This window comes from Trichomycterus rosablanca, chromosome 15 (assembly GCF_030014385.1).
Source record: "Trichomycterus rosablanca isolate fTriRos1 chromosome 15, fTriRos1.hap1, whole genome shotgun sequence".
Lineage (NCBI taxonomy): Eukaryota > Metazoa > Chordata > Actinopteri > Siluriformes > Trichomycteridae > Trichomycterus > Trichomycterus rosablanca.
Window position 1 is genome coordinate 3,227,452 of NC_086002.1, and position 27,005 is coordinate 3,254,456.

General features: G+C 45.2%; 1 protein-coding gene across 1 annotated transcript in view; it reads right to left on the reverse strand.

Moving 5' to 3' along the window:
• The window catches only part of grin2ab (glutamate receptor, ionotropic, N-methyl D-aspartate 2A, b), a 127,558-nt gene that overhangs the window by 70,198 nt on the left and 30,355 nt on the right, over window positions 1-27,005 (reverse strand). Inside the window, exon 2 of the mRNA XM_063010406.1 lies at window positions 25,335-25,733. Coding sequence (XP_062866476.1) covers window positions 25,335-25,715 — 381 coding nt within the window. The 5' untranslated portion in view covers window positions 25,716-25,733. The remainder of the gene's footprint in view (window positions 1-25,334; window positions 25,734-27,005) is intronic.

Sequence of the window (27,005 nt, forward strand, 5' to 3'; positions counted from 1 at the left end):
AAGCCAGCTCTACACAGCAGTGGGTGTCGCACCTTTGTTTGTTTTGTGGTCTCTTGTGGCAGCTCGTCCACACTGTTGTTTAGCCATAGGTGGTAGCCCTGGTGGCGCTAGGCCATTAGGGTAAGTAAAACCGCAAGGTTTGAGGTAGTGAGGGTTTTCTTTCTGCCTCTTAGAAATAGTGTGGTGCGACGCCGCGCAGTCCTCGAACTGCTGTTTGTTTCAGCGCTAGCATTAGCTTAGCGGTCTCACTCAGTGCTCTATTAGCGCTGGTTATATCCTAGGCATCAGTGCCTTTAGTTAAACAGAACATTGGATTCTCCAACCGCTGGGTGGCGACTCCGGAAAGTACTCGGTAGTCACGCCAACATCCCCGGTTCGAATCCACACTCTCTACAGCTGCCCAGCTCTCGTGTAGTTGCTGGGTAGACTCTTTATCGCTGTCTCTTTAAAACGCTAACTTTAGCTTTAGCGGCTTTCACTCCGCGCTGTTTTAGCGTGGTAGTAATTCCGGCATCAGTGCCGTTAGTTAAACGGAACATTGGATTCTGCAACCGCTGGGTGGCAACTCCGGAAAGTAATCGGTAGTCACGCCAGCATCCCCGGTTCGAATCCACACTCTACCGTTGCTTAACCTTTCTCATTTGTTTTTCTCTTGTTTCAGATCGGTGTTTGTCAGCTTCCGTCGGAGTTTCCGATTGGGTTTTGTTTTGTTTTATGTTAGCTGTTTACCTTTTCTGTTGTCCTTATTAATTAAATAAAATATCTTTTTATATAATTTTACTTCTGCATTTGTGTCCCTTTCTTCCCACGTGACAGTTTTAGGCGCCGAGGTGGCGCAGCAGGATATTCCGCTAGCACACCAGCACCGAGATTCTGAACTCCTCGGTTCGAAACTCGGCGTTGCCACCGGTCGTCTGGGCACCATCTAGCGGACATAACTGGCAGTGCCTGCAGCAGACACATCTCTGCTGGGGCAGGATGACTGGACTATGTGGGTGGGGTCTTCAAAACAGAGAGGCGCCTGTGCAGAGTGCATGGGTTAGATAGATAGATAGATAGATAGATATAGATAGATAGATATAGATAGATAGATAGATAGATAGATAGATAGATAGATAGATAGATAGATAGATAGATAGATAGATAGATAGATAGATAGATAGATAGATAGATAGATAGATAGATAGATAGATAGATAGATAGATAGATAGATAGATAGATAGATAGATAGATAGATAGATAGATAGATAGAAAGAATTATTTAAAATAACAAATAAATATACTTGTGAAACAGTTTGGGGAAGCACTGTTCACTGTCCCTGTTCCAGCTGAATGAGAGCCATAAAGAGATGGTTCACAGAGTTTAGTGTGCAGGTACTTCAGTAACTCCTGACCTCAACCCCATTAAACACTTCTGGGAAATAAAGTATAAAAGAAACGTCCAGCCTGACCCGACAAACGTTCTCCTGACTGAACCAGGACAGATTTAAAAGAACGGAGGTTGTTACGGTTTTACCGAAAAGACGCATCGAATGGCAGCAGAGTGGAGCTGAATTACTGAGGGTTCTGAGGTTGCAGTGACATGACCCAGCACAGTCAAACAAAGAAGCATACAGAGGCTGAAAAAGGGAAGCGGACACCTCCAAGAGTCAACATTCTGAACAGCACCAGCGAGCAAACCAGTGAGGAAATCACTTACTGGTTGTCCAGTCATCACCATCACCACCAGGGCAAACCAAAATCTGCCTCAATAAGAATCTGACTTCATCTCCTCTTATGGAGTATTGAACTATAATAACACCCTCACTAACCAAGCAGAGCCGCAGTCACGGTCACCTACACTCCCTTAAAATGCTCCTACTGAGGCGCCTTAATTCTGAGTGATGATCTGACTGAATGATGACGGAGCGTCCGGCGCCTCCTCAGCGCTGAAGGCAATCCCAGCATTCAGTGCGGCACGACTTTTCTCACAAAAAACGACAAACGTGGTGGATGAATATAATGTGGAGCAACCAACGGAGTTCCTTTCAATGTAAATAAATTCTCACTGATGTTTAATGTGTATAAAGGTGTAATTATATGAGTGTCATTTATTTGTATATTCGGGCTCGTCAGGGACAGTTTAAGCGTTTCCGGTACACGGATGGAGACGTTAGCTGGCGTGCTAGCGGGTTTGAACGGCCTGAGACTAACTGTGTTAGCGTCGTAAGCTGTTTGTTTATTATTATTATAACGTCATGTTTCACACTTTGGTTACATTCATGACTGGACAGGTAGTTACTCATTACACAAGTTTATATCAAACACAGTCATGGACAATTTAGTATCTCCAGTTCACCTCACTTGGACGTCTTTGGACTGTGGGAGGAAACCGGAGCACCCGGAGGAAACCCACGCGGACACGGGGAGAACATGCAAACTCCACACAGAAAGGAAGCTTAGTCAGATAAAACTGCAATGACCTAATCAGCGTCTAAGTAGTGCGTCTAAATTATCTGCCTTATGAGTTCGATGTCTTATTAGAATCCTCTCTACTGAGGCAGCTGATCAGGTAGGCAGTAGGCAGCGAGACAGCTCAGTAGGTTTTCAGACACACCCCCGGTCACCTCCAGCTTTCTGCTCATGATCCATTAGAAGAAAATGACCTGTGAGCGTTCGAGACCTGCTCCCTGGTTTCACCTGCTCATAAACCGACCGCAGTTCAGCGGCGTTTCCGTTCCGCCTGTGAATCAGGGCTCGTCTGATCGTCTGGCTGCCGCTCGGCCCCTGGACGCCTCCTGTACCTCAGACACGAACACAAACACAAGGTCAGCACGACCCCGGCACACGTGTTTATGCTGCAGATAACCACACGGCACGACCTGCTGCACCATGTTTAAAAAACTGTGGACCGAAAGTATGTGGACACCTGATTATGTGTTTTGTGTGCTGTAGTCTGCACTGTTCTGAAAACACTTGTGGAAGTGTGTGAGGGTCTGTGTGTGTTTGTGTGCATGTGTACATGCGTGTATGTGTATGTGTATGTGTGTGTGTGCATGAGCATGTGTGTGTGTGTAAGTGTGTGTATATGTGTGTGTGTTTCTGTCCATGTGTGCATGCGTGTATGTGTGTGTGTGCATGAGTTTGTATGTGTGTGTGTGTGCATGTGTACATGTGTGTATGTGTATGTGTATGTGTGCATGAGTTTGTATGTGTGTGTGTGCATGAGTACATGCGTGTATGTGTATGTGTATGTGTGTGTGTGCATGAGTTTGTATGTGTGTGTGTGCATGTGTACATGCGTGTATGTGTATGTGTATGTGTGTGTGTGCATGAGTATGTGTGTGTGTAAGTGTGTGTATATGTGTGTGTGTTTCTGTCCATGTGTACATGCGTGTATGTGTGTGTGCATGAGTTTGTGTGTGTGTGTAAGTGTGTGTATATGTGTGCGTGTGTGTGTGTGTTTCTGCCCATGTGTGCATGCGTGTATGTGTGTGTGTGCACATGAGTTTTTATATGTGGGTGTGTGTGTGTATGTGTGTGCGTGTGTGTGTGTTTTTGTCCATGTGTGCATGCGTGTATGTGCATGTGTGTGTGTGTGTGTATGAGTGTGCGTGTGTGTGTGTTTCTGTCCATGTGTGCATGCGTGTATGTGTGTGTGTGCATGAGTTTGTATGTGGGTGTGTGTGCGCGTGTGTGTGTGTTTTTGTCCATGTGTGCATGCGTGTATGTGCATGTGTGTGTGTATGAGTAAATGTGTGTCTATGTGTGCGTGGATGTATATGTGTGCGTCATTTTGTGTGTGCATGTATATGTGTGTGTCTGTGTGTGTATGAGTGTGTGAGTACATGTGTGTATGTGTGTATGAAGGTACAGTATGTGTGTGTACATGTGTTTGTGTGTGTGTGTATAAGTATATGTGTGTGTGTCCATGTGTTTGTGTCCATGTGTGCATGCATGTATGTGTGTGTGTGCATAAGTTTGTATGTGTGTGTGTGTATGAGTGTGGGAATGAGTGTGTGAATGAGTATGTGTGTGTGCATATGTGTTTGTGTGTGTGTGTGTGTGTGTGTGTATGAGTATGGGTGTGTGCATATGTGTGTGTGTCCATGTGTGCATGCATGCATGTGTGTGTGCATAAGTTTGTATGTGTATGTGTGTGTGTGTTTATGAGTGTGTGAATGAGTATGTGTGTGTGTGCATATGTGTGTGTGCATGTGTGTTTATGAGTAAATCATTGCAAGTGTGCATGTGTATATGTGTGTGTGTATCATTCCATGTGTGCATGTGTGTGTGTGTATCATTCCGTGTGTGCGTGTCCGTGTGTGTATGTTTGTGTGAGTGTGTATGAAGGTATATATATGTGTGTGTCCATGTGTGTGTGCATGTATGTGTGTGTATGTATCATTCCGTGTGTATATACGTGTGTGTGTGTGTGTGTTTACGAGTGTGTGTATGTGTATATCTGTGTGTATGGAAGTGTGTTTGTGGGAATTTGTGCTCGTCCACATACATTTGGGACTAAGGTGTACATCTGGACATTGACTAGATGTACACAGATGTGTTGCCCAACAGTTTGGGGAAGGCTCTTTCCTATTCCTGCATGATGGTCTGCACAACTTGTATGGAAGCTTTTCCTCAACCCTGTAGGGGAACTTTTTTATCCTCACATTCGGTCAGTGACTGTAGTCTGTTATTTTTTACATCCCAAAACATGCAGGATAGCCGCAGTCACGGTCAATTTCTGTGATGTTTTCGACTCTGACGTGATCACGACTGCTCTGATTATTAGTGAGTATTTTCTGGATAAGTCAGTAAATCACACACACACACACACACACACACACTGAGCGGCGCAGCGTTCGTCCCCGAGCTTCAGCGAACGCGGCGGTGAGTCACAGGAAGCCGCGAGTCTCAGCCTCGCTAATAACAGCCACCGCGTCGTACGCCGAGTCTTTGATCGCTGTTTGCTCGCTTCATCATTATCTCCAAATATGGTCGTTTTTCTACAGTCGGCGAGACGCCGGAGAGCTTCCAGCGACCAATCAACTGACTCACGAGCTCCGAACAGGCCCTCGGCCACGGTCCGGTTGGGAGACGCACAGCGGCGTCTCACGCTTAATTTCCAGATAATAAAAAGCACGGTAAATGTTGGACAATACCCAGAATTCAATCTGTCACGCGCGACGGCGGCCGGGCGCGTCTCAAATCTAATCAGCGGCTGTCGGGTCTCTGCTGCAGATGTTTGTCTGGGCGGAAACCTCAGCGCTATCAGTCAGCTCCTGTTAGTCTGATACCTGGGGATACAGGGTAGTGCAAGCACACACACACACACACACACACACACACACACACTCATACACACACAAAACACACACACACACATACAGTGTATCACAAAAGTGAGTACACCCCTCACATTTCTGCAGATATTTAAGTATATCTTTTCATGGGACAACACTGACAAAATGACACTTTGACACAATGAAAAGTAGTCTGTGTGCAGCTTATATAACAGTGTAAATTTATTCTTCCCTCAAAATAACTCAATATACAGCCATTAATGTCTAAACCACCGGCAACAAAAGTGAGTACACCCCTTAGTGAAAGTTCCTGAAGTGTCAATATTTTGTGTGGCCACCATTATTTCCCATAACTGCCTTAACTCTGCTGCTCATGGAGTTTACCAGAGCTTCACAGGTTGCCACTGGAATGCTTTTCCACTCCTCCATGACGACATCACGGAGCTGGCGGATATTCGAGACTTTGCGCTCCTCCACCTTCCGCTTGAGGATGCCCCAAAGATGTTCTATTGGGTTTAGGTCTGGAGACATGCTTGGCCAGTCCATCACCTTTACCCTCAGCCTCTTCAATAAAGCAGTGGTCGTCTTAGAGGTGTGTTTGGGGTCATTATCATGCTGGAACACTGCCCTGCGACCCAGTTTCCGGAGGGAGGGGATCATGCTCTGCTTCAGTATTTCACAGTACATATTGGAGTTCATGTGTCCCTCAATGAAATGTAACTCCCCAACACCTGCTGCACTCATGCAGCCCCAGACCATGGCATTCCCACCACCATGCTTGACTGTAGGCATGACACACTTATCTTTGTACTCCTCACCTGATTGCCGCCACACATGCTTGAGACCAACTGAACCAAACAAATTAATCTTGGTCTCATCAGACCATAGGACATGGTTCCAGTAATCCATGTCCTTTGTTGACATGTCTTCAGCAAACAGTTTGCGGGCTTTCTTGTGTAGAGACTTCAGAAGAGGCTTCCTTCTGGGGTGACAGCCATGCAGACCAATTTGATGTAGTGTGCGGCGTATGGTCTGAGCACTGACAGGCTGACCCCCCACCTTTTCAATCTCTGCAGCAATGCTGACAGCACTCCTGCGCCTATCTTTCAAAGACAGCAGTTGGATGTGACGCTGAGCACGTGCACTCAGCTTCTTTGGACGACCAACGCGAGGTCTGTTCTGAGTGGACCCTGCTCTTTTAAAACGCTGGATGACCTTGGCCACTGTGCTGCAGCTCAGTTTCAGGGTGTTGGCAATCTTCTTGTAGCATTGGCCATCTACATGTAGCGCAACAATTCGTCTTTTAAGATCCTCAGAGAGTTCTTTGCCATGAGGTGCCATGTTGGAACTTTCAGTGACCAGTATGAGAGAGTGTGAGAGCTGTACTACTAAATTGAACACACCTGCTCCCTATGCACACCTGAGACCTAGTAACACTAACAAGTCACATGACATTTTGGAGGGAAAATGACAAGCAGTGCTCAATTTGGACATTTAGGGGTGTAGTCTCTTAGGGGTGTACTCACTTTTGTTGCCGGTGGTTTAGACATTAATGGCTGTATATTGAGTTATTTTGAGGGAAGAATAAATTTACACTGTTATATAAGCTGCACACAGACTACTTTTCATTGTGTCAAAGTGTCATTTTGTCAGTGTTGTCCCATGAAAAGATATACTTAAATATCTGCAGAAATGTGAGGGGTGTACTCACTTTTGTGATACACTGTATATATATTCACACACACACACACATATATATATATATATATATATATATATATATATATACACACATATACTGTATATACACACATACACACTCACACACACTCATACACATATATATATATATATATATACACATATACAGTATATACACATATATATACACACACACACACATACTCATACACACACATATACATTCACACACATACACACACACATACATATATACACATACACACATACACACCTTTACTCATACATGCACACACACACATACACTCACACATATACAGTGTATCACAAAAGTGAGTACACCCCTCACATTTCTGCAGATATTTAAGTATATCTTTTCATGGGACAACACTGACAAAATGACACTTTGACACAATGAAAAGTAGTCTTTGTGCAGCTTATATAACAGTGTAAATTTATTCTTCCCTCAAAATAACTCAATATACAGCCATTAATGTCTAAACCACTGGCAACAAAAGTGAGTACACCCCTTAGTGAAAGTTCCTGAAGTGTCAATATTTTGTGTGGCCACCATTATTTCCCAGAACTGCCTTAACTCTCCTGGGCATGGAGTTTACCAGAGCTTCACAGGTTGCCACTGGAATGCTTTTTCACTCCTCCATGACGACATCACGGAGCTGGCGGATATTCGAGACTTTGCGCTCCTCCACCTTCCGCTTGAGGATGCCCCAAAGATGTTCTATTGGGTTTAGGTCTGGAGACATGCTTGGCCAGTCCATCACCTTTACCCTCAGCCTCTTCAATAAAGCAGTGGTCGTCTTAGAGGTGTGTTTGGGGTCATTATCATGCTGGAACACTGCCCTGCGACCCAGTTTCCGGAGGGAGGGGATCATGCTCTGCTTCAGTATTTCACAGTACATATTGGAGTTCATGTGTCCCTCAATGAAATGTAACTCCCCAACACCTGCTGCACTCATGCAGCCCCAGACCATGGCATTCCCACCACCATGCTTGACTGTAGGCATGACACACTTATCTTTGTACTCCTCACCTGATTGCCGCCACACATGCTTGAGACCATCTGAACCAAACAAATTAATCTTGGTCTCATCAGACCATAGGACATGGTTCCAGTAATCCATGTCCTTTGTTGACATGTCTTCAGCAAACTGTTTGCGGGCTTTCTTGTGTAGAGACTTCAGAAGAGGCTTCCTTCTGGGGTGACAGCCATGCAGACCAATTTGATGTAGTGTGCGGCGTATGGTCTGAGCACTGACAGGCTGACCCCCCACCTTTTCAATATCTGCAGCAATGCTGACAGCACTCCTGCGCCTAGCTTTCAAAGACAGCAGTTGGATGTGACGCTGAGCACGTGCACTCAGCTTCTTTGGACGACCAACGCAAGGTCTGTTCTGAGTGGAACCTGCTCTTTTAAAACGCTGAATGATCTTGGCCACTGTGCTGCAGCTCAGTTTCAGGGTGTTGGCAATCTTCTTGTAGCCTTGGCCATCTTCATGTAGCGCAACAATTCGTCTTTTAAGATCCTCAGAGAGTTCTTTGCCATGAGGTGCCATGTTGGAACTTTCAGTGACCAGTATGAGAGAGTGTGAGAGCTGTACTACTAAATTGAACACAACTGCTCCCTATGCACACCTGAGACCTAGTAACACTAACAAATCACATGACATTTTGGAGGGAAAATGACAAGCAGTGCTCAATTTGGACATTTAGGGGTGTAGTCTCTTAGGGGTGTACTCACTTTTGTTGCCGGTGGTTTAGACATTAATGGCTGTATATTGAGTTATTTTGAGGGAAGAATAAATTTACACTGTTATATAAGCTGCACACAGACTACTTTTCATTGTGTCAAAGTGTCATTTTGTCAGTGTTGTCCCATGAAAAGATATACTTAAATATCTGCAGAAATGTGAGGGGTGTACTCATTTTTGTGATACACTGTATATACACACATACACACTCACACTCATACACACACATGTATACACATACACACATACGTATGTATATACACACACACACACACACACACTCATACAACCACACATAAGCACATACACACACACGCAAGCACACACATACACACTCATACACTCGTACATACACACACACACTGATACACACACATATACACTGATACACACACTCATGCACACACACACATGCAAGCACACACATGTACGCACATACACACATGTACACACATACTCATATACACATTTATACACACACATATGCACACTCGTACATACACACACACACTCAAGTACACACATATACACACACATGTGCACACACACATACTCATACATACACATACACGCACACATATGCACACACTCATACGCACTCACACATTCATATAAACACACACTAATATATACACTCATACACACACTCCTTCATACATGTACACATACGCACACATGCATACACACATACAGTATACTCATACACACACACATACTTATACACATGCACACATACACATATATGAATACAGTGTATCACAAAAGTGAGTACACCCCTCACATTTCTGCAAATATTTCATTATATCTTTTCATGGGACAACACTATAGACATGAAACTTGGATATAACTTAGAGTAGTCAGTGTACAACTTGTATAGCAGTGTAGATTTACTGTCTTCTGAAAATAACTCAACACACAGCCATTAATGTCTAAATAGCTGCAACATAAGTGAGTACACCCCACAGTGAACATGTCCAAATTGTGCCCAAATGTGTCGTTGTCCCTCCCTGGTGTCATGTGTCAAGGTCCCAGGTGTAAATGGGGAGCAGGGCTGTTAAATTTGGTGTTTTGGGTACAATTCTCTCATACTGGCCACTGGATATTCAACATGGCACCTCATGGCAAAGAACTCTCTGAGGATGTGAGAAATAGAATTGTTGCTCTCCACAAAGATGGCCTGGGCTATAAGAAGATTGCTAACACCCTGAAACTGAGCTACAGCATGGTGGCCAAGGTCATACAGCGGTTTTCCAGGACAGGTTCCACTCGGAACAGGCTTCGCCAGGGTCGACCAAAGAAGTCGAGTCCACGTGTTCGGCGTCATATCCAGAGGTTGGCTTTAAAAAATAGACACATGAGTGCTGCCAGCATTGCTGCAGAGGTTGAAGACGTGGGAGGTCAGCCTGTCAGTGCTCAGACCATATGCCGCACACTGCATCAACTCGGTCTGCATGGTCGTCATCCCAGAAGGAAGCTGACGCACAAGAAAGCCAGCAAACAGTTTGCTGAAGACAAGCAGTCCAAGAACATGGATTACTGGAATGCCCTGTGGTCTGACGAGACCAAGATAAACTTGTTTAGCTCAGATGGTGTCCAGCATGTGTGGCGGCGCCCTGGTGAGAAGTACCAAGACAACTGTATCTTGCCTACAGTCAAGCATGGTGGTGGTAGCATCATGGTCTTGGGCTGCATGAGTGTTGCTGGCACTGGGGAGCTGCAGTTCATTGAGGGAAACATGAATTCCAACATGTACTGTGACATTCTGAAACAGAGCATGATCCCCTCCCTTCAAAAACTGGCAGTTTTCCAACAGGATAACGACCCCAAACACAACCTCCAAGATGACAACTGCCTTGCTGAGGAAGCTGAAGGTAAAGGTGATGGACTAAACCCAATTGAGCACCTGTGGCGCATCCTCAAGTGGAAGGTGGAGGAGTTCAAGGTGTCTAACATCCACCAGCTCCGTGATGTCATCATGGAGGAGTGGAAGAGGATTCCAGTAGCAACCTGTGCAGCTCTGGTGAATTCCATGCCCAGGAGGGTTAAGGCAGTGCTGGATAATAATGGTGGTCACACAAAATATTGACACTTTGGGCACAATTTGGACATGTTCACTGTGGGGTGTACTCACTTATGTTGCCAGCCATTTAGACATTAATGGCTGTGTGTTGAGTTATTTTCAGAAGACAGTAAATCTACACTGCTATACAAGTTGTACACTGACTACTCTAAGTTATATTCAAGTTTTATTTCTATAGTGTTGTCCCATGAAAAGATATAATAAAATATTTGCAGAAATGTGAGGGGTGTACTCACTTTTGTGATACACTGTACATGCGCACACAGACTCTCTCTCACACACACACATACACGCCTACTCATATAGACACACACACACTCATTCACACACGCACATACTTACACACGTGTGCACAAACACATATGCATACACACACACACACACACACATACACACACACAGACACACACACACACAGTGGATCAGTTACACTCTCTGAGATGTTACACCATGTTGCAGCTGTCGCGTCTGATTGACCGTAATGGAAAAGACTTGTCGATCAATTCGCTCTACGGCGCAGAGACAAAGGGTCAGTCTGATTCCCCTCCTCACCCAACCCCCTGTCGTGTATCACCATCACGGAAACTTTGAGCTTCTAAATTCCAGCGTCGCGCTGATATCGTTCTGACCGGGAGCCGAACTGACACAAGTGGCCACGCCCAAGAGAGAGCAAACTATGATCCTCCGTACTTGATGTAGAAGCAGGAATAAGGATAGGGAAATGGAAATGACTAAATGAACACACAGGTATAACAGTATAACACACCTTCACATTTGCAGAGCAGATCTGAGATGTGACATCAGAATTCCACTCTAAATAAATCAGACAGGGGATCTCCGCTTGTGCAATATTTATTGTGGTTCTGTTCCACAGAACATAAAAGGGCGCAGCCCCTAAAGAGCCGGGCCCCTGAGGAGTACGGCCCCTGAAAGATGCTTTTAAGCCTCTTCTGTCACTCTGCTAAAATTGTACTCGACTATTTGCTGCAAAAAAACTGCACAATGATAGAAAGTGACCTCATTCCGTCCTGAATGGAGCCACTAATCTTCATCCAGCCCTTGTTTTACTCAGAAAGAGAGAGAGAGAGGAGAGAGGGTACGAGAGCAAGAGAGAGGGTACGAGAGCGAGGGAGGGTACGAGAACGAGACTTATGTTTTGGGGTCTGTCAGGCTGAAGGGCCCTTTTGTGTAGAACCACTCTAGTGATAAACACTGAAAGAGGAGAGAGAGAGGAGAGAGAGAGAACAAGGTGGAGAGAGAGAGGAGAGAGAGTGTGTGAGAGAGGAGAGAAAGAGGAGAGAGAGAGAGGAGGGTCAGACAGCAGGTTTGTAAACACTGAGGATGAGAGAGAAGTAAAGATTGTGCCGCCCTGATGGGCCGGTCAGTCTAAAAGCTTTTGAGAGAGAGAACACAGAATAACGTACCATCTTATCTACACACACACAGATATGTAAACACACACACACACACACATTTACACACACACAGGTATGTAAACAAACACACACACACACACACAGGAAAGTAAATGTAAAAACACACACAGGCATTTAACACACACATAAACAAGCATGTAAACACACACAGGCAAGTAAATGTAAACAAACACACACACACAGATTTACACACACACATACACACAGGCATGTAAACACACACACATACAAATATGTACACACACACACAAACACAGGCATGTAAACACACACACACAGAGAAACAAACACACACACAAAGATGTTTACACACAGAGACATGTAAACACACACACAGGCATGTAAACACATACATATATGTAAACACACACATTTACACACACACAGGCATGTAAACACATACATATATGTAAACACACACATTTACACACACACAGGCATGTAAACACATACAGTGCCTTGCAAAAGTATTCAGCCCCCTTGAACTTTTCAACCTTTTGCCACATTTCAGGCTTCAAACATAACGATATGAAATTGTAATTTTTTGTGAAGAATCAACAACAAGTGGGACACAATCGTGAAGTGGAACGAAATTTATTGGATATTTTAAACTTTTTTTAGAAATAAAAAACTAAAAAGTGGGGCGTGCAATATTATTCAGCCCCTTTACTTTCAGTGCAGCAAACTTACTCCAGAAGTTCAGTGAGGATCTCTGAATGATCCAATGTTGACCTAAATGACTGATGGTGATAAATAGAATCCACCTGTGTGTAATCAAGTCTCCGTATAAATGCACCTGCTCTGTGACAGTCTCAGAGTTCTGTTTAAAGCGCAGAGAGCATCATGAAGACCAAGGAACACACCAGGCAGGTCCGAGATACTGTTGTGGAGAAGTTTAAAGCCGGATTTGGATACAAAAAGATTTTCCAAGCTTTAAACATCTCAAGGAGCACTGTGCAAGCGATCATATTGAAATGGAAGGAGTATCAGACCACTGCAAATCTACCAAGACCCGGCCGTCCCTCTAAACTTTCAGCTCAAACAAGGAGAAGACTGATCAGAGATGCAGCCAAGAGGCCCATGATCACTCTGAATGAACTGCAGAGATCTACAGCTGAGGTGGGAGACTCTGTCCATAGGACACAATCAGTCGTACACTGCACAAATCTGGCCTTTATGGAAGAGTGGCAAGAAGAAAGCCATTTCTCAAAGATATCTATAAAAAGTCACCTGGGAGACACACCAAACATGTGGAAGAAGGTGCTCTGGTCAGATGAAACCAAAATCGAACTTTTTGGCCACAATGCAAAACGTTATGTTTGGCGTAAAAGCAACACAGCTCATCACCCTGAACACACCATCCCCACTGTCAAACATGGTGGTGGCAGCATCATGGTTTGGGCCTGCTTTTCTTCAGCAGGGACAGGGAAGATGGTTAAAATTGATGGGAAGATGGATGGAGCCAAATACAGGACCATTCTGGAAGAAAACCTGTTGCAGTCTGCAAAAGACCTGAGACTGGGACGGAGATTTATCTTCCAACAAGACAATGATCCAAAACATAAAGCAAAATCTACAATGGAATGGTTCACAAATAAACGTATCCAGGTGTTAGAATGGCCAAGTCAAAGTCCAGACCTGAATCCCATCGAGAATCTGTGGAAAGAGCTGAAAACTGCTGTTCACAAACGCTCTCCATCCAACCTCACTGAGCTCGAGCTGTTTTGCAAGGAAGAATGGGCAAAAATTTCTGTCTCTCGATGTGCAAAACTGATAGAGACATACCCCAAGCGACTTGCAGCTGTAATCGCAGCAAAAGGTGGCGCTACAAAGTATTAACGCAAGGGGGCTGAATAATATTGCACGCCCCACTTTTCAGTTTTTTATTTCTAAAAAAAGTTTAAAATATCCAATAAATTTCGTTCCACTTCACGATTGTGTCCCACTTGTTGTTGATTCTTCACAAAAAATTACAATTTCATATCTTTATGTTTGAAGCCTGAAATGTGGCAAAAGGTTGAAAAGTTTAAGGGGGCTGAATACTTTTGCAAGGCACTGTACATACATATATGTAAACACACACATTTACACACACACAGGCATGTAAACACATACATATATGTAAACACACACATTTACACACACACAGGCATGTAAACACACACAGATATTTACACACACACAGACATGTAAACACCCACACAGGCATGTAAACACACACACATATTTACACACACAGATATTTACACACACAGGCATGTAAACACTCACACATATTTACACACACAGATATTTACACACACAGATATTTACACACACAGGCATGTAAACACTCACACATATTTACACACACAGATATTTACACACACACATATTTACACACACAGATATTTACACACACAGATATTTACACACACAGGCATGTAAACACATACAGGCATGTAAACACACACACAGAAACAAATACACACACATATTTATACACACATCGACATGTAAACACACACACACACAGGCAGGCAAACAAACACACACACAGCCATGTAAACACACACACAGGCATGTAAACACACACACGTACACACACAGATATTTACACACACTCAGGCATGTAAACACACACAGATATTTACACACACACAGGCATGTAAACACACACATACACACAGATATTTACACACACTCAGGCAAGTAAACACACACATACACACACAGATATTTACACACACTCAGGCATGTAAACACACACATACACACAGACATGTAAACACACACACAGGCATGTAAACAAACACAAACTTACACACAGAGGCATGGATACACACATATTTACACACACAGACACAAACATGCGCATACTTTTACACAGACATATACAGACATATTCATATACACGTACAGAGAAACACACACACATAGAAACACACACACATAGAAACACACACACATAGAAACACATTTACACACAGAAACATTTACACACACACACACACACACACACACACACACACGGTGATGCGGAAACATTTACACACTCACATTTGCATCCAGCTGAGAAACGTGAGAATTGGACGACGGTGCTGAAATGTAAATTCTGATGAGCTTCATTCTTCAGACCTTTATTATTCACTACAGACATTTCATTTCATTCAGACAAACTCTGGCCTTTTTATCTTCTCAGTTAACGCTTCACACTGCCTAGTTGTTCTACAGAAAACCATCAACCTTAAATACCGAACCGAACAGGCACAAATGTCCACAGACACAGTCCGAAACCATGTGGAAAACCATCTGAAAACGTCTCAGAGGGACGGAGACCGACTTCACATCGATGCTGAACGTCTCGAGATCGTGTCCGCCCACGGCACAAGTGCATGTAACGCAAATGTTCTCCCATAATGCAACACACTGATGCAGATTGAATAAAAGTGACTTCAACAGGCGTCTGATAATAATGCAGCTTGGTGTTTTTCATTCTCTATCCCTCACACACACACTTTGTCTTCATCTTTTCCACACACACACACACACACACACACACTTACACGTCATTACTGTGCATTGTGGGGACACCAAGAACAAAAAACAACAGAACAACAACCTGCACACACACACTCACACACGGTCACCTCAGATCTGATGAGATTACGTTCCATTCTGTCGAGGCTCTTCCTCATTACTGCCGACGTCATTTACATAAACTAATCTGAACTGATTGTCGTAGCGCGGTTGGAGCATTGGTCAGGTACTTTACATCAAGGGGAGAGAATTAGAATTAGAAAACGCGACCAGCTCAAAGATCAAAAGAGATCCATGTGCTTTTATCTTGCTTCGATTATTAATAACAAATAACCGAAATAACAATCTATTTTATTACTATACGCTTGGCCACTGCTGCTGGTGGAAAAACAAGCTCAGATAATCAGAGAAGACCAAGATTACACCTGACTGGATGGTGGGTTCCTACAGCAGTGTATTAGCTGAAGAACAAAGAACAGGACTGTGGGCCTCTCTTTATACTGCTCTAGTCACGTTACAGTTTCAGCACTTCCTCTAAAGCTCAGGTGTAAGCCGTTCTGTGGTAACCTGTTGTTCCTTATCTGTTTATGACATCTTGCAACTTTCCACTCCAGCCGCGCTTGCTCAAGAAACAGTACTATGGGGATTTAATGCACAATCATCATAATACTTATTATACTTATTATTATATTACACTGAGCATAAAATCTAACCTTTCCACTACACCGGTCGGGCATCTACATACTGACCTGATTGGCTGGAAACCAGACCCACCACGACCTTGACCATGATAAAGAGGTAGGAAAACATGGATCTTTTCTACATTTAACATTTTCAGCATTTAGCGGACGCCTTTATCCAAAACGACTTACAGTACCGTGACAGTATACAGTCTGAGCAATTGAGGGTTAAGGGCCTTGCTCAAGGGCCCAACCGCAGCAACCTGGCAGTGGTTGGACTTGAACCAGCAACCATCTGATTACTAGTCCATTACCTTAACCACTAGGAACCTTGTCAGGACCTTGTCGCATAAAGAGATAAGCCAAAAGTATGTGGACACCCTAGCACGAGCTTAACAGGATCCCATTCCTTAACCACTGCCATCAGAATACATCTATTACAGCTTTCCCACAAGATTTTGGAGGGTATCTGTGGGCATTTGCACCCATTATTTCAAGGCATGTGTGACAGCAGGCCTCTGATGTTGGACAACAAAGCCCGGCTCACTATTGACGTTCTATAACGTTCCAAAAGTGTTCATGCTGGGGCTTTATACAGGCACTGATGTTGGATAACAAAGCCTGGCTCACAACTGGTGTTCTAATTCATCCCAAAAGTGTCGATGCAAGCAGTTGTGGAGTTACAGGCCCTCAAGCAACCGTCCCATCGCTGCATCTAGCGTGCTGGCACATTTTGAGTGGAGCCCTCCAGCTTTTACAGACTTTCTGGTGGACAGAGCATGCTGGTGGAGCGAGTAGCTGGTGTGGTGGTAAATCAGTTTTTACATCTTCTCTGTGGTCAAGCCTTTTGCTGTTTTTTTTTTACCCATGCTCCTTTGAAGGAAAGCACATGGAATCAGGCTACAGTGGACACAGGCTTACTGTAACGTTTAAAACACGAGCATTATGTGTAAGTGTGAACCTTGACAAGCTCTTGACTCATGTCGAGGTTTTATCATGTCATGCATTGTGCTGCTGTCACATGACTGGGTGATTAGATAAATACATGAATACATGTGATTAGTACACAGATATGTACATACTACACAGCCAAAAATATGCAGACACCCCTTTTAACTATCAAGATCAGGTGTTTTATCCACAACCATTGCTAGCAGGTGAACCTTGACTCATTTGAGCTCTCAAAACAGCCCTGACCCACGAGACATGTGGGTACCATGACATTACCACAATTGGTGTTCTAATTCATCCCAAAAGTGTTGATGATGGGGCTTGGAAACAATATATGTTGCTCTACAGTGAATATCTGACAGAATTCAGAAGCTGAACATGTGATCCAAGACCTGCCAGTGTGTGTGTGTGTGTGTGTGTGTGTGTGTGTGTGCTGGCTGTGTTGTGATTCCCATATGGAAGCAGCAGCCATGCTAAAGAACGCTCTTCACTCCTCTATTTTCCATAATGCGACAGAGATCGTCCAGGTTTAGCGCCGAGCCGCCCGTCCTCCAGGAGCCCGGGACCGAGCGCTGGGATTCGCCACAGAGGAAACATGCAAATTGAAAATGATGGATAAAACGCGGCCGAGGACGACGACTTTCCTCTGGTTCCGCTAAATTCTCCGCAGCGACTCATCAAAATTTCACGAGCCGACTTATGAAATGTAGATGACTGGCTTTGTTGCTCTCTGGTGGGGGGAGACGGCCACTCACGGGGGTCCAGAATGTTAATCCACACATGGCTGCGTGTCTGTGTTAACTGAGGGTTCATTTCATTTATTCATAGGAGGGCAGACATGTGACCTGCTGCCGATGCTTGTGGCTAAAACTCCTGAACTCGATAGTTAAGAGGGGTGTCCACATACTTTACATGTATTCATGTATTTATCTAATCAGCCAGTCATGTGACAGCAGCACAATGCATGACATGATAAAACCTCAACATGAGTCAAGAGCCTTAGCATCATGTAACGTTCCCATCAAACATAGATCCAATAGATCAAGCGAGTGTGTGTGTGTGTGTGTTGGGGGGGCATGATTGATGGACTCAAAATGGATGGTTTGATACAGTCAGTACTTGCTGATCTCCAGGTATTCTCACAATGTGAACAAAAACATCCAGTGAGCGGTAGTTCTGCAGGCAGAAACGCCTTGTTGATGAAACACTTCAGAGAGGAATGGACAGACTGGTTTGGGCTACAGTGCGAGCAATTGTGGGGTTAAAGCCCCCCAAGCAACCGTCCCATTGGTGCCTCTAGTTCCTCTGCCTTTATGATTTTTCTGAAAATATGGGTTATCGTACACTGGTGGAGCGAGTAGCTGGCATGGTGGTAACTCAGTTTTTACATTTTCTCTTTGGTCAAGTGTTTTTCTGGGGGTTTAGTGCCCACACTCCCTTGAAGCAAGGACATGGACAGCTTTGAACCACGGAGACATGGACTCCACACGACATCTGATGAAGTACTGTGGTATCTGGTACCCTGACATTACCAGCATGTCCTTTAAATGATATACATTGCAATGTGGATCGTGCCCAGCCACAGACCAGTTGACCCTCTTCTGTTGCTCAGACGTCCAGTTCCGACACCTCTGTGTCCATTGTAGGTGCTTTTAATGCTGGACATGAGTTAGTTAGTTAGTTTACATTTTCGGCATTTAGCAGACGCCTTTATCCAAAGCAACTTACATTACATTACAGTAATCAGAAGGTCGCTGGTTCAAGCCCTACTACTGCCAGGTTGCTGCTGTTGGGCCCTTGAGCGAGGCCCTTAACCCTCAATTGCTTAGACTGTATACTGTAACTGTAATGTAAGTCGCTTTGGAAAAAGGCGTCTGCTAAATGCCAAAAATGTAAATGTAAATTACAGTTACAGTATACAGTCTGAGCAATTGAGGGCCTTGCTCAAGGGCCCAACAGCAGCAACCTGGCAGTGGTGGGGCTTGAACCAGCAACCTTGTGGTAACTAGTCCAGTACCTTAACCACTAGGATACGGCTTGCCCTTAGTTGGTTAATAATTTGAGCAATTAAGGGTTAACTGCCTTGCCCAGGGGCCCAACAGTGGAAATTTGGCAGTGGTAAGGCTTGAACCAGCAACCTTCTGATTACTAGTCAAGTACCTTGACCGCCAAGCTACCACTGCCCTACTAGTCTGAGACTTTGCAGCCCCGTAAACAGAAGGGTTTGGTGTATTGTGTTGGGACACATTCACATCATCACCAGGATTAAAATCATCATCATGAAAGGACACTAACGGCCTGCACAGGAACCCTGACCTCAATTCTATTATAAACCGTAAAGGTAGAATGTAAGCCAGACGTTCTTGACTGAATGGGCACAAATTCCTGACGACTCCAAAATCTGGTGGAAAGACTTCCCAGGAGGCTGAAGGCTTATACAGCTTTAAAGGTCAGCCAAGTCCCTTCTAATGGGATTTTTAGCAAGCTAACGATCAGGCGTCTACATACTTTCGACTGAATATAGAGTCTACATCAACACCAGCAGTATAATTTATATTCCCTTTGTATGCAGACCGAGGGGGTTGGATTTGCAAAACAAAGGATGATGCTCCTCCTGATAAGTGTTGTTTTTCAGCTGGAAGTGTCTGAGCCGACAGCCTGGGCTCTGAGCTGATTAAAATTCAAGGCGCGTGACGTTACAATCACTAATTCTCGACTACAGGTAATGGACGTTCAGGTCAGGAAGCCTTCAAACACACTTCTGTTTAAAAAAAACGACAAGCTTGTAGCATTCACCAGGGACGTTATCATACAGAAGATAAAGAACTCTTCTAGAATCCACAGATGAGCCCAAACGTTATGAAAACCCCTGAAAAATGCAAATGTAACAGTCGGGGATACATCAAACGTCGAGCTGATGGAGGTTCCTTAAAGTTCATGTGTTGAAAGCGCTGGTATGATCAACATAAACACCCGAGTGACTCTGAGAAGAGCTATAACCAGACCATGAAAACAGTTCAGTTGTTCACAGCATTTAACACGATCAAGTTGGAGAACCTGGAACCTGGGACCTCATCCATCTTTGTGTCACTGGATCTCCAACTTCCTGACTGACAGACCACAAGCAGTACTGGTAGGCAAACACGCCTCACCCAGCCTCACCCTTAGCACTGGCGCTCAGCACTGGCGCCCCCCAGGGCTGTGTCCTGAGCCCAATTACTATATAATATATATACTGTATATTTATACACAGATCAGCCATAACATTAAAACCACCTCCTTGTTTCTACACTCACTGTCCATTTTATCAGCTCCACTTACCATATAGAAGCACTTTGTAGTTCTACAATTACTGACTGTAGTCCATCTGTTTCTCTACATGCATTTTTAACCTGCTTTCACTCTGTTCCTCAATGGTCAGGACCCCCACAGGACCACCACAGAGCAGGTGTTATTTAGATGGTGGATCATTCTCAGCACTGCAGTGACACTGACATGGTGGTGGTGTGTTAGTGTGTGTTGTGCTGGTATGAGTGGATCAGACACAGCAGCGCTGCTGGAGTTTTTAAACACCTCACTGTCACTGCTGGAGAATAGTCCACCAACCAAACTATCCAGCCAACAGCGCCCCGTGGGCAGCGTCCTGTGACCACTGATGAAGGTCTAGAAGATGACCAACTCAAACAGCAGCAATAGATGAGCGATCGTCTCTGACTTTACATCTACAAGGTGGACCAACTAGGTAGGAGTGTCTAATAGAGTGGACAGTACACACAACACACACTAACACACCACCGCCATGTTGGTGTCACTGCAGTGCTGAGAATGATCCACCACCTAAATAATACCTGCTCTGTGGTGGTCCTGTGGGGGCCCTGAGCATTGAAGAACAGCATGAAAGGGGGCTAACAAAGCATGCAGAGAAACAGATGGACTACAGTCAGTAATTGTAGAACTACAAAGTGCTGCTATATGGTAAGTGGAGCTGATAAAATGGACAGTAAGTGTAATGTTATGTAATGTTAACATGAACAATAACGTACCACGAATTCACTTAAACAGCACAAATCACTCATCGTTGGTAATTAAATCTTCACGGCGTCACGTTGCTGCGCATTGATTCGAGCTCGAACGCTTCGTCTCGAGACACAATCCGGCTTTCCAGCACGAGCCGCTCGGTCTCGGTCCTGCCAGAGCATCTCTATTAGATTTGAGACGAGACTTTGACTCGCCCGCATCAGAGCTGTAATTTAGTTTCTTTTCAGCCATTGAGACACGGATTCACTTTTTGTGTTCTGTTTCATTGTCATTCAGCATAACCCAATTACTCTTCAGCGTTCACTCACAAAAACATCTGCTCTGGAGCAGAAACCATTGTTCCTTTAATAATAACGCCGTTTAGTTTGCTTGTTTAGGCCCAAAAGCAACAACCATCACATTATACAACCGTATCTGACGGTCACATGCTTTGTTTGCTTTATGCTACAATAATTGGACCAGAGTCGTTCGAGCTCGGGATCCTAAAATGCCCTGATGTTTCTTTTTGTGTGCAGAGGCTCTTGGGACTAAATAGCCTGTGGTTCGACTGTTGTTTTGAGCTCTTGTGCGACTCCTTGATGAAACGGTTCTGTGTACTCACGGGAAGATTCAGAACAGTTGCAAGCCGTCTCCATTTGGATATAATGGCAGCGGCTGTGGTTTGCTGAAGTCCCCGAACATTTATAATGACTTTAACAGGTCTGTAATTAATATTTTAACATTTAAATTTCTCTTGACTGTGGAATAAAAGTGTACCTGGAGACTATTAAACTTACATCAGTAATTATAGGGTTTAATTGGTCGTTTTCCAACTGTCCATCAGCTGCAATAACTTTTCTACTTTATTTTTGTCTTTCTGCTTTGAGTTTACTAAGGTTCCTTTAATATCGGCTTCAACTGGTCGAAGCTGTGGTGGGTTCGGTGCCACCCAGAGACACTGAGCACCAAGCAGCATGCACATTAGACAAGGTGCCAGTCCATCATGCATTCACTCACTAGCTGTTCTTTCCTTGGAACACTTTTGATAGATACTGACCACTGCAGACCGGGAACACCGGTGAACATTGAACATGTTCACAGTGAACATTTTATCCTCAAAGCTGATGTTAGAAGCAGGAAAAATGGGCGAGCGTGAGGATTTGAGAGAGTTTGACGAGGGCCAAATCGTGATGGCTAGACGACTGGGTCAGAGCATCTCCAAAACTGCAGCTCTTGTGGGGTGTTCCCGGTCTGAAGTGGTCAGTATCTATCAGAAGTGGTCCAGGGAAGGAACAGTGGTAAACCCGGCGACAGGGTCATGGGCGGCCAAGGCTCACTAATGCACGTAGGGAGAGCACGTCACGAATCAGGGTCCTTACACAGCGTATGAAGACCCCCACCAACACATGGTCCAGTCGTCCCGCCCTAGCAGATACGGTGGCCAATTAGTATCTGCTGCAGGCACTGCCAATTATGCCCGCCAGATGGTGCCCAGCCAACCGGTGGCAACGCCGAGTTTCGAACCGAGGAGACAAATATTTTAACAGACACTTATTTCAGATACATTATATAGGCAAAAGTATGTGGACACTATAAGCTTGTTGAAATCCAATTCCAAAGCCATGGGCACCAATATCAAGAATTATAACAGGATCCACTTCTTTGGAATGGCACGCCACAGGATTGGAGTATCTGTGGGAATTTATGCCCATACTGATGTTGGACAAGAAGGCCAGACTCACAATCGATATTCCAATTCATCCCCTCACACCGATCTCATCCAATCATGTGTTAACGGATGGAGTCGTGCTGAAAACGGAACTGGTCTTGCTCACAGTGTGAACACAAGGTTCAAAGCGTATCATCTGTGTTATACTATCAATCTCACACACCACTTAGCTACGGGTGTTCATTTCAACAAACGATCTGAGTGTTCAGTAATAAACACTTGCGTTTGCTTTCTGCAGGAATGGAAACGATTCGTCCTTCTGTCCCGTATGATCAGTGGCCCGAGTGTTCGGTCACATGGGTCGCATCTGCGAGTAGTTGAGTTGAGCCGATGCATCTTGGAGCACCTCTCAGTCTGATTATGGCTCTCTTGGCTTCTCTAAGTGAGGCCATAATGAGCCTGAGGCGTGACGGAGGGCGTCGTTTCAGGAAAATAAAGAAAGGAATAAATCACGCTCATGAATATTTAACTCCCTCACAAATACTATACGACAAAAAATAGTACATATGTACACGCCTCTTCTCATTGTGTATACTATCAACTGGACTTTAAGTGCACAAACTTCCGCCCTAAATTCCACTTCAGACCACGAGATCTGTTATTTGCTGCTGGAGGATGAAGTTCCAGCAGCCGGCACATTCATCAGTGTTAAACTCGAACAGCAGAAGAGACACCGGGCTCCAAAAGTCCCAAACTATCCACGAGTTCAGACGACTTTGAGGTTATTTCATCAGCACTTTATGGAGCCACTCGGTGGAAAACGGTCACATCAGGGCTCATTTGAAGTCGGCTGAAGCGAATGATGTAACGGGGTGACATGCTTAGTGTCCAGCTACATTTCGGACAGGGGTGCAGCTAGATTTGAGACGGGTGCAGCTAGATTTGGGACAGAGATGCAGCTAGATTTGAGACAGGGGTGCAACTATGTTTGAGACATGGGTGCAGCTAGATTTGAGACGGGTGCAGCTAGAATTGGGACAGGGGTGCAGCTAGATTTGAGACAGGGGTGCAGCTAGATTTGAGACAGGGGTGAATCTAGATTTGGGACAGGGGTGCAGCTAGATTTGAGACAGAGATGCAGCTAGATTTGAGACAGTGGTGCAGCTAGATTTGAGACAGGGGTGCATCTAGATTTGGGACAGGGGTGCAGCTAGATTTGGGACAGGGGTGCAGCTAGATTTGGGACAGAGGTGCAGCTAGATTTGAGACAGGGGTGCAGCTAGATTTGAGACACGGGTGCGGCTAGATTTGACACAAGGGTGCAGCTAGATTTGACACAGGGGTGCAGCTTGATTTGGGACAGGGGTGCAGCTAGATTTGATACAGGGGTGCAGCTAGATTTGAGACAGGGGTGCAGCTAGATTTGGGACAGGGGTGCAGCTAGATTTGAGACAGGGGTGCAGCTAGATTTGGGACAGGAGTGCAGCTAGATTTGAGACAGGGGTGCAGCTAGATTTGGGACAGGAGTGCAGCTAGATTTGAGACAGGGGTGCAGCTAGATTTGGGACAGGGGTGCAGCTAGATTTGAGACACGAGTGCAGCTAGATTTGAGACGGGTGCAGCTATGTTTAAAACAGGGGTGCAGCTATGTTTGAGACGGGTGCAGCTAGATTTGAGACACGGGTGCAGCTAGATTTGAGACACGAGTGCAGCTAGATTTGAGACAGGGGTGCAGCTAGATTTGGGACAGGGGTGCAGCTAGATTTGAGACAGGGGTGCAGCTGGATTTGGGACAGGGGTGCAGCTAGATTTGAGACACGAGTGCAGCTAGATTTGAGACGGGTGCAGCTATGTTTAAAACAGGGGTGCAGCTATGTTTGAGACACGGGTGCAGCTAGATTTGAGACACAGGTGCAGCTAGATTTGGGACACGGGTGCAGCTAGATTTGGGACAGGGGTGCAGCTAGATTTGAGACACGAGTGCAGCTAGATTTGGGACAGGGGTGCAGCTAGATTTGGGACAGGGGTGCAGCTAGATTTGGGACAGGGGTGCAGCTCCATTTAGGACAGAGCTCAAAATAAAAATAGTCCTTCTCTGCCTGTCATGACACCAGCAAATTCATACAGGTATAAGTACAAAGGTAAAGCCCACAAGCAGCAGGATTTTGGTGTGCTTGCAAGGTGATGTTGCTCTAGATAGATGAACTGGGAATAGAACCGAAAGCCTTACCTTCTCGGCCATGGTCATGCCGGCCCCACCGTGGATCCCGACGATGGGCATGGCTGTCTGGGAAGAGACAAAGTCCAGCATCTGGGCGATGGACTCCTGGTCGGTGCCGTCTCCGTACACGAGACCGTGCAACCGCTGGCGCGCCATTAGCTGGCAGAGGTGGGTGAGCATGCTGCCCGGGTCCGTGTGGTTCACCTGCACGCTAAGCACGCTCACGTCCAGCGGTGCCCCGACGCCCGGGGCCGGGCGCAGCGCCCGCTCCGGAACGCTGCGTGTCTCTCCGAGGATGACCGCCACGCTCAGAGAGGGAGGCCTCTCGGCTGCCTGAGACCAGCCCAGCAAAGCCCAGGCCATCAGTGCCAGGTGGACCGCGACTCCCATGATTCTTGGCTTCAGCCCCTGCTAAGAAACAAAGAGTAAATGTTATTACAGTGGTATTGTGTTTATTTATCATGTACACAGCATGCCCAATGGTTGTAGAACATTTTCATTCAAATACATGAGCATGGATATTAAGCTGCCATCCCTCTATGCAGCTTTAACAGCCTCCACTCCTTTCGAAAGGCAAGATTTTGGATTTTCCAACAACCTTAACATTTGCAGCATTTAGTGGACGCTTTTATTCAAAGCAACTTACAATTATGACTGATACAGTTTGAGCAATTAAGGGTTAAGGGCCTTGCTCAAGGGTCCAACAGTGGCAACTTGGCAGTAGTGGGGCTTGATCCGGCAACCTTCTGAGTACTAGTCCAGTATCTTAATCTTAATCCCCCCCCTGAGTTACACTTTTATATGCTTTTATACACCGGTTGGAAATAGATGTGGCTGAAACAGCTGAAGGGTAGCGCGGTCGCCTCACAGCAAGAAGGGCTTGGGTTTGATTCCCCAGCCAGGCTAAGGGTCCTTTCTATGTGGAGTTTGCATGTTCTCCCTGCATTTGCATAGGTTTCCTACGGATGCTCCATTTTCCTCCAATAAGTCCAAAGACACACAAAATTGGTGTGTGTGTGCGTGTTGGGATGGACTGGGGTGTTTCCTGCCTTGTGCACAATTAATCAGACCCACTTTGACCCTGACCAGGATAAAGCAAAGCAAAACAGACACTCACACACTTTCTTATCCTATCACAGCTTTTCAATGGGCGCAAGGCACACAGTAACACCCTGGACAGTCCATCGTCAAGTCAGTGTCTCCAATTAACCTGACTGCATGTTTTTGGACTATGGGAGGAAACCCACACAGACACGGGGAGAACATGCAAACTCAGCACAGAAAGGACCCGGACCGCCCCGCCTGGGGATCGAAACCAGGACCTTCTTGCTGTGAGGCGACAGTGCTACCCACCCAGCCACCGTGCCGCCCTGAAAAACAGACAATGAATAAATGAATGAAACAGCTGAACACTAAAATTAGCAGAGGTGTCCACATACTTCTGACCATACATCACACCTTCCACAGCACGGCTCCTTTAATTAGTTGAAACTACTTAATGGGACGATGGTTCACTCTCCACTAATTATCTGAGCTGATTAAGTTAGCACCGGGCAGTTTCCCGTTACCTCGCTGCTAACCGTCCTCAGCCGGTATAGCGGGACGGGGAGGAATTTGCTGCTTGGCGGATTCCAGATGTTTGCAGGACTCGGTCGTGACGGCTGCCAATTATTCAGAGCT